This window comes from Zerene cesonia, chromosome 14 (assembly GCF_012273895.1).
Source record: "Zerene cesonia ecotype Mississippi chromosome 14, Zerene_cesonia_1.1, whole genome shotgun sequence".
Classification (NCBI taxonomy): domain Eukaryota; kingdom Metazoa; phylum Arthropoda; class Insecta; order Lepidoptera; family Pieridae; genus Zerene; species Zerene cesonia.
In genome coordinates, this window is record NC_052115.1 from 8,745,027 (window position 1) to 8,754,191 (window position 9,165).

The 9,165-nt window shown below is 38.3% G+C and overlaps 3 protein-coding genes across 3 annotated transcripts in view; 2 read left to right on the forward strand and 1 right to left on the reverse strand.

The window, feature by feature from the left end:
* Positions 1-144, forward strand: part of LOC119831958 (endoplasmic reticulum metallopeptidase 1-like) — a 15,634-nt gene extending 15,490 nt beyond the window's left edge. Inside the window, exon 16 of the mRNA XM_038355529.1 lies at positions 98-144. Coding sequence (XP_038211457.1) covers positions 98-144 — 47 coding nt within the window. The remainder of the gene's footprint in view (positions 1-97) is intronic.
* Positions 145-2,857: 2,713 nt separating this feature from the next.
* On the forward strand, positions 2,858-7,287 carry LOC119831970 (transmembrane protein 209). Its single transcript, XM_038355546.1, has 9 exons — positions 2,858-3,057; positions 3,141-3,269; positions 4,069-4,244; positions 4,439-4,751; positions 5,063-5,217; positions 5,390-5,499; positions 5,671-5,917; positions 6,212-6,336; positions 6,517-7,287. Coding segments are annotated over exons 1-9 (1,563 nt in total). The 5' UTR covers positions 2,858-3,055; the 3' UTR covers positions 6,823-7,287.
* Positions 7,288-7,491: 204 nt separating this feature from the next.
* LOC119831971 (pachytene checkpoint protein 2 homolog) lies at positions 7,492-8,973 on the reverse strand. Its single transcript, XM_038355547.1, has one exon. The coding sequence runs from the start codon at positions 8,849-8,851 to the stop codon at positions 7,568-7,570; it is 1,284 nt and encodes a 427-aa protein (XP_038211475.1). The 5' UTR covers positions 8,852-8,973; the 3' UTR covers positions 7,492-7,567.
* Positions 8,974-9,165: the final 192 nt, after the last annotated feature.

Below are 9,165 nucleotides of genomic sequence, written 5' to 3' on the forward strand. Positions count from 1 at the left end.
GCCCTTATATCGTTCTAGATAGGTCACCTGGTGGTTCAAATGACCCGTAATTTTTTCTATATGGGCCTGTAGTCTAATGCTTTTATCATTGATATAGTACCGACAGATGGGGCTATCGTGAGGCCGCACTTGAAGCAGCAATAGTAATTTCTAGTGTTGCCACATATTCTCTCTATTAGGCAACAAATGTATTGAACAATTAAATAGAATATAACTATGACGAATGACGATTGTGTTATAATGACAATGCCAAATAGCTAAGCTGGATGCAGGTGATGAAATAAAACAATACTCAGTAATATTGTTTATCTATGAAATTATATAACAAGCTTAATCCAACCATTTCTCTCTCATACTACTTAATGGAAACCTGAAATTTGCACACCAAGTCATCTGTAGGTACCATATCTATGGCTTTTATAGAAACTTGCTTCTGTTTTGCACAAAATGAATTAATGTTTTGTTTTATAGATAAGAAAATTATATTAAATAAATACGAGGCACAAAATAAATTTTATGAAATATCTATAGTCATACTTCTTCTCTATAAATAACACAATAGAATCTCTTTCTAATATTAAGAATCTGTTTAAAAAAATTATTCTAATAGTTTATCGTAATTCTAAATGTATGATTTAATTTATATTTTTACTTGAATATAACACATGAAAAAATATATAATCAATCTAATTAAATATTTAAAGTTTAAACCATACACTTGAACATTCATCCTAACATTTCTTTAATATAATTTTATTGCCACGTAGTTATAATACTGTGATTGTTAGTTAGATGAAAATATGCGGGTAGGTTTACTTACAATGCCCTCACAATGGATGTTTTTGTATCAAATTATAATATTTTAATCTGTTGTGTTTTATGTTAACCAAATAAAATGTTGATGAAATATCTATGACTTTAAAATCATTCACCCAATAGTATAAATTTGAACATTTTCACTGTATGATTATAAAATAACCTGGAAGTACTTCCACGCGGTGAAGGCGGTAACAGTTTATGGTTGATTTTCGAAGTTTATTTATTGCACAAACATGACATACACGGGAAAGGAAAGCTATATGAAATTACAATGAAAGACTTTGTGCTGTAATAATTATAGGCAACCACTACTGAAAAAAATACCATTAGATCGTAGAAACACACGCACGCAGAAAATTCTTAAAAAATCTACAATTAAATGATAAATCATTGAAATTTTGACTGCACTGGGCAAAACTCCTGTTTTGCTTGATTCTTTTCCATGTATCTTTGTGACACGGTAGCCTTCTGGTAACACAACTCGGTAACTTTTTCGAGGATCAGCAATGCTTCCGGTCTTTATTTATTGGCTCCCGAAGAAAAACCCAGATATCCTACTATTCTACTAATCCTTCCTACTTCAATTAATCCTACTAGTCCTATCCTACTAGTATTATAAATGCGAAAGTTTGTAAAGATGTGTGTGTGTTTGTTGCTCTTCGCAAAAACTACCGATTGCAATGAAATTTGGTACGTAGATAGCTGGACAACTGTAATAACATATAGGCAACTTTTTATCCCGATATTCCTACAGGATAGGGACTTACGCGGGTGAAATCGCGGGGCGCAGCGTGTAGTTTATAAAGAGATTTTAAAAAGCTTTGTGCATTATATTTATTAACTAAGTGTACTCTTGGGCTCCGCCGGAATGTCGCGAAGGTGGAAAAGTATTATACCTTTATATCTGGGTTAAACCGAATTTAATTGAAATCCTTTAGTTGTTTATTTCCAAGTTAATGCGAACAAAGTCGGAGGCATCAGGTAGATAGGGATGAGATAATTTATTTAGACATTTACGCCACTTTTATACACCACCATTACCAACTGATCTATGAGTGCTAAATAACTCTTAGATAATTTTTAAGTGCTTATTAACCTATACTAGGTTTAGTCGACTTAATTTAGTCCTCACTGAATTTAAGAAAGTTTATCTCATTCAGTGAATTATTATTCTAAACTTAGATGACAGGAAGGTTTCTGACTGACTAAATAATTTAGGAGCCTAATAAGAAACACATTCGAAGGTGTTATTACATTTAGTTACATAGAACTTGACTTATTACTTACTTAATTTACAAAGAAACGCAATGGTGTTGTGTAAAATGGTATTTTTATAACCCTCTTGATATCTATTTAGCCTATCTCTAGGGGCCTTTGAATTAAATCAAAATTCAACGTCTTTTTTATAAATTGTAGAAATCATACGCATATTTAAACACATGTCTAAGTTTGTGAATCGTTCTTTTTCATCAATGGTAAAAATGGAAATACAGCATTTTCTACAATTTCTACAAATATGAATTAATTCAATTCAATTCAATTTTATTTTATGAATGGCAGTGCTGTGTTGCCACAATTTTGTCAATGTCACGTTGTGGATAGTTTTACATCTCAGAGATTTATAAGAGGCTCAAAAGTATCCGTCAAGCGCAGATATTTACAACACAAAAATGAAACACACATTATATAGAAATTACCAACAAATATCAATTATTGCTGGAGAAGTGAGAACGTTGTCAGATGTGAAGGTGTCAGAAAGGGAGACACTACCAACGGAAGACCTCTCGCTAAGTCAGCTTCTAATTAGCTTCCGCTTATAATGAAAGCACAAGCAATCGAAATAGATTAAATTTTTTCAAAACAAATAGTTTATAGTGAACCGGTTAATAATTAATCTAAAGCGCTGCATCTGCTGGATATCTTTGATTTGTCGTGTCCACCACAGAGTAAATAATATACCACCGGCCCACTTCTTCTATACTCTGTGACTTTGACAGACATAGTTTGACTTATTTGTCTTACTCTGTGCTTATTTCAAATTTGTCATTTGCGCGCGGCATGGGAATATTGAAGATAACAGTATTATAAATTATAATTATTAATATTTCCTTACTTAGGTAATCATATTTTCTTGTAAAATGTCGATGATTTGACTTGTAAATTAAATGCTTACAGAAGGGATTTAGAATTCGTTACATTCTTAATTTATTTATATCTTCTAGCCCACATTTTCGGCATGTAAGTATAAACAACTTATTGTAAACAAAGTTTTAAAAATTTCTTAAGTGTTTGTCCTTGTACTAAAGTTGTATTTTTTTAAGGTCTCTCAACAACAGTTCATCCCTACTACAACGCACAATAGACTTAAATTATGCGAACAAAAAGCGGGTTAAGTCTTTCAAATGGATTTGTGTAAATGCCACTTTTTTGGTGATATTTACGTACGATTTGTAAGTACTTATAGTTTCATATAACTATTACAAACGTTCGATATACGCTATTTTGCACACATCATTTAGAATTAATTTATCATTTAACTCGCCTTTTTAAATGAAGCATAAAATTTATACTAAATCTTTATTGAAATTTTCTTCTAAAAAAATATGTCACTGTTGTGTTATAAAAGTAAATTGACTTCAGGACTACTTAAATTAAGGTACTGGATTCAAAAATCTATTTATTTGAGTGGGGAAGGTTTTGATAGTTTATCGAATTGTTTGTAACATTTGACATTTTGATGTGCCAAATCACATTGCAATATTATGTCTCAAAAGCATTTAAAATATTGATATATATAGAGTTGTGAGACTCGACATGTTTTCATATGGTATTGTGTTATTATTTTATGATTTCCTTTTTTTTTACAACACACACAAAAACACTGCCAGTCCAAAAAATATAAATAAAGGTTGTGCAAACCATAAATTAAAGAAAACATATTTTCTTCATGTACACATAATTCTTCTTAATACCTCATGCAATTTTGTAGCACCAGAACAGGAATATTAGTGTATCAGTATTTAGATCCCACAATTTCGAAAGTATTTATAATTTCTAGTAAAACAAAAGTCTGCTCGACACTGAGAGAGCAAGCCCAATAGATATAGCAATAGTTGTGCGGTGACGTCACGCTATCACAAGGTGTGCGAATTGACATCGCGCGTTTTTGTTGCTGTGTGATGTTTTTCTAAAGGTTCTCAATAAATATAAAAAAAAAATGGTTTTTTAAAAAAACACGCATTCACCTAGATCATGCAAGTGCCCCGGGTATACGTCAATGTTCCACTATTTGGAGCTGGTGTGTGCGGGCGTGCTGGCCGCCAACCTCGTGCAGCACGCGCTGCAGCTGCTGCCGCGCCGCGCCGCCGCTCTGCCGCTCTCGCGCAAGCAGCAGCGCCTGCTCGGCCTCACTGACACTGATCTAGGTAGTAGTTACTACACTCATTTGTTTGTATCAGTTACTTATATGTTTTTATTATATAAATATCAGCTAATTTGAATCCGGGTGTAATTAAAATAAAATACCATTTTGTTAAATATAATATTATTAATGTCTAATGTTTTTTTTTTGCGTCAGAAATTTTAATATAAACACTTATTATATTTAATATGATTTCAGACTCATCATTCATATTGGCTGAAAACAGTCCCGCGCAGTTGCCACAGAATGCGAGCGAAGAGAGCGCGTGGTCGGTGTCGGACGCTGAACTGTCTCTGTCGCCACGTTCTTGGCGCCCACCGTCCCCCTCGCCCCCTTCCCCCCACTCTTCGCTCTCCCCCCATTCTCCCCAATCCCCACATTCTCCCCATTCTCCCCATTCTCCACACACGCCACCGTCGCCGCAAGTTACTCCACCACATTCATCATCATTCTCTGAAAGAAGTCGAGATTATTTCATCGCCGACAGGAATTCACTAACAGAATATCTCAAGTGAGTGAGAAAATGATATTATGATAATACATCAAGTTGTATAACATTTATATTATTATAAACAACAAACCAATTCAAGCATGATTTGAATTCTGTACAATTGATTAATTCATTTATTTAAAACTAGCTGAACCTGCGGATTCACTCGCGTGGTACCCCGCTAAAATGAATACAGACTATTTTATTATGATAACAGATAATCTATATCTGTACCTAATTTCGTATTAATCCTAACAGTAAAATTTAGAATAATTAAAATGTGAAGGCCTTTAAAACCTTTAATTAATTTGTTGAATGTTTGTGGCGAGCAGACAGTATGAGGAGCGCGCGCTGCTGGAGGCGGGCGGCGCGGGGGCGCGCGCGGGCGCGGCGGGGCCCGCGGGGGCGCTGGCCGCGGGGGCGCTGGGCGCGGGCGCCGCGTGGGGCGCGCCGCCGCCGCACTACCAGCTTGCCAGCGTCGATACAGGTATTTATGACTCATTACCAATCTAACCCTACAATCTGCATTTTTTCATACTTACCCTATATTTTGAATTAAAAATATCAATTTAGGTAGTGTCAATTTTGTATGCATTTTTTTATTTTATTATGTTAAAATTCAAAAATCTACTTCTTCATTTATGCCGAATCATTTTCAGCAAATAGTATGAAATCTGAAGAAGGATCACCGCAAGGTTCTCCGCAGGTGTGGTGGCAACTCGATCTGGATCCTCAGCGCCTCACACAGTTCAACCTCAATCTGCGATTGGTACTATAATTGTGTTCATATTATTGAATTTGTAATCAATCAACAGTCCAATATAATACGTTATGTTTTCTATACATTGATTATTTGTCAAGTACATATGTCACACGTTGTCAATCAAGTGCCATTTGCACAATGGCACTTGATTGACAACGTGTGTATTGTGTGTCCCAGTGGATCCACGTGACCATCCTGGAGCGGCTGGTGCGCGAGTTGCAGCGCGTGGACGCGGCGCTGGGCGCGGGCGGGGCGGGGCGCGAGGGCGCCGGCGGGGGCGCGGCGGAGGGCGCGGGCGGGGGCGCCGGCCGCGTGCCGCCCGAGCGCCTGCGCGCGCTGGCCCGCGACGTGCCCGCGCTGGCGGCGCTGCTGCCCTTCCTCGAGCCCTTCCCCGACCAGCGCTACCTCGTGCGCCGCATCCGGGGTAAAGTGAATTCGTTTGGTTAATTACGCGTTTGGGGGGCATTAATAAAATAAACTGACTCTTACTTCTCGTCTAGTTTAAATAAAAACCTAATTTTTTAATTTCGATTAAATGAACTGATGACGTCACAAAATAGATTTAATTCCTTTGAATGAACTATGGCGTCACAAATTAAGGCAGATTGGATCAACTTCTTAGTTGACCACACTTATATACAAAAAGAAAAAAAAAGATTATATTACTTTTCTGTTCAATAATTTACGAGGGTTATACCACGTCAATGTTACTGTGTAGAGTTGGCTGCGGGTGGCTGCATGAGCGCCTACAAGTGGAACGGCGGTGGCGCCGACTGGGACGAGTCCAAGCCCACCGATGCCGAACTCGTTCTGCATCTCGTGGCCACCTACTTGGACATACAGGTATAGGTTATATTAAGTAGTCATTCCGATATTATTCATTGTATTATAATTTCAATTTGGATTCGACTTTCTAAACCTTCTACTATAAACATATTTTTGTTGACATGATAAAATACTCAATAGTTGGCTTGGCTAAGCTAGGCGGTCACGGCAGAATCTAATCGAAGCGATCGGTTGCAGACGAGCGGCGGCATGAACGGCGCGGTGGGCGGGCGCTCGTTCAGCTCGGAGTACCTGTCGCTGGAGGGCGGGGCGGGCGGCGCGGGCGGGGCGGGGCGGCTCGCCATCGTGCGGCTGGCGCGCGCGCCGCCGCACTACGCGCTGGAGGCGGGCGAGCAGCGGCTGCAGCTGCCGCGCGGGCGCAGCAACCTGCTGCTGGCGCTGCTGTGCCTGCTGGCCGCGGCCGCGCGCCGCCAGCCGCCCGCGCTGGCGCGCACGCACCTCGGGCCCGCCGGCCTCAACATGCTGTGGATCATCGGCCGCTGACCCCCTCTTGTCATTTTGTGCTCGTAGTATTAAGCTCTAATTGGAATTTGACAATAAAGTGATGCACTTTTTGTGAACTGGTGTCTCTTGACTTGAGTTTTCTTTTACTTGAATGACTATTCATATGTTTAAACACTCAAACTGTGAAATGTTGAATTTAAATTTATAGGAAATCTTATAATAGTACTAGCTACACGTCCCGGCTCCGCCCGGGTAATCATTTATTGTAATTGAAATAATATAAACTATCTCATCTTTTAAGTTTGATCAAAAATACGATTAGAATGATATAGGCTAAGTTAGTAGTTTACGGACTCCATCGCGGACAAACGTGACACGTAATAATTCATACACACATGTTTGCCAGATCACTTGGTTCTCGTAATTTTAATATGTACTAACTATTGAGGTTCTGTATATGTACTGCTGTCTGTATCCTTACAAATAAATATTAATTGTATTTGGTTTTTAATATTGTTTCTTTTATTTATTTATTAGCTTTAAAATTTTGAAGTTGTCTATTCTGACAGACTAAAATTATACACCTACATGAATATTTTTTTTTGTAAAAAAATCTATAAAGACTGGGTTGGGTGACGACCATTTGTTCCTGGCTTTAATGATACTGTAAGAAAACAATTTGTAGTAAACAGCAATTTATTTAATAAATAAATAAGTTGAAAATTATTTAGAAATATATCACTTTTGTCCTTACACTACATTAAAATTATTCTATATATAAGCTTTAATCTTCTGCCAGGGTAGGTAATGGTAAATTTTCATCATTCAAATCACGAATATCACTAAGATACTGTCTGAGGGCAGCTTGCAGAGCATCAATGAATCCCAATAGATCTGTATCTCCCCTTGCATGCAGAGCGCGGGCTAGGAAGGGCAACCGTCGCAGTGCCCGGGCAGATATATTAGCGGCTGCTGCAGCACTTGCCACCTCTCGCAATCTCAGTGATGCTCTAGACCCTTCTGTATCTACGAAACGAGCAGCTTCTAAGACACGCAATGCAAATAAATGTTCTTTTGGAGCAATAATACCACGTGCCATTAGCTCGGTGCAACAACCACGGAGAATTTCATAGGCTGCACGTTCAGACGGTGGTCCCACCAAGCGCTTAATATCTGCTCTATCCACAAAAGCTACATCAATTGCTCCAGTCACATTTGATGTTGTTAGAACAAGTGCATTAGGATGCCGTTTAAGTCGGTCCAATTGCGTAAGGATGGCGTTTACGGCACGAATCGAATCAGACGGCTCTAGCCCAGCCAACGCGGCTCGTCTTGCATGTGCGAGGGACTCTACTTCGTCTACAAGTACACATGCGAGAAGCCGCCTGTCTTCCACAATTTCTCGAATGCGATCGAACAATTTAGCGACCAATTTTCCACTTTCTGAAAACCATTTAGAGAATAGACCGTGAGCATTAATTTCTAGCAGACGAGCGCGAGGAAATCGATCTCCCAAGCGAATCGCAAGCTTTTGGGCGAGTGCCCGGCAGAGACTAGTTTTGCCTGTTCCCGGTGGCCCATGTAAAAGCACTACTCGGTTCCAGCCGATAACGTTCGCATCCACGCCTCGATCGGAAAACTCAAAAGCAGTCTCAACAAAGCGAAGTGTGTCTTCCTTTAATTTCGAATCGTAAACAAGATTTTCCCAGAGTCCGTGAAACTCTTCAGCCGGGAGAGCCCACACATCTGCTGCAGCAATTTCCTCACCTGAAGCTGTATCCATCATAGTATCTGTTTCCGAGCCAAAAGAATCTAACGAATACACATGATACACAACTTCACAATCGGTCATTATCACTTCAGAATCGTGCTCTACATCACAGATGGTAATCGACTGAACATGGTTCTTTATATCTACAGTATCTTCTAAGTCACTTTCAGTCATTATTGCACCAGGTGTTAAGGATGCAAAATTTGATAAAAAAGAATGAACCATGTCTTTGATGTAATCTTTATTAGCATGGCTTTGCTTCCTTTGTACAACTTCTATATGAAGAGGAATACCCATATTCAAATTAATCCAATAAATCTTCTGTATTATTTTATATCAAAATATAAACTATCTATTAATTACTTGTATAGAAATTTATACAAAAATAACTGCCTATTTCAAATTCTTAAATAGAGAAGTGACATTTTTCAATAGAGTTGCCTTGTTTGTCAAGATTAAAATTGTTTTCATTAATTATTTTGGCAACATTGAACAAATCGATCATTAAAATCGTTCAAAAAGACTAGTTAAGTCCTACCTATCAAATGCATGAAACAAAAAAAAAAAAAAACAAATGACAGCTGTCAGCTTTTATCGATTATTGATTTTTT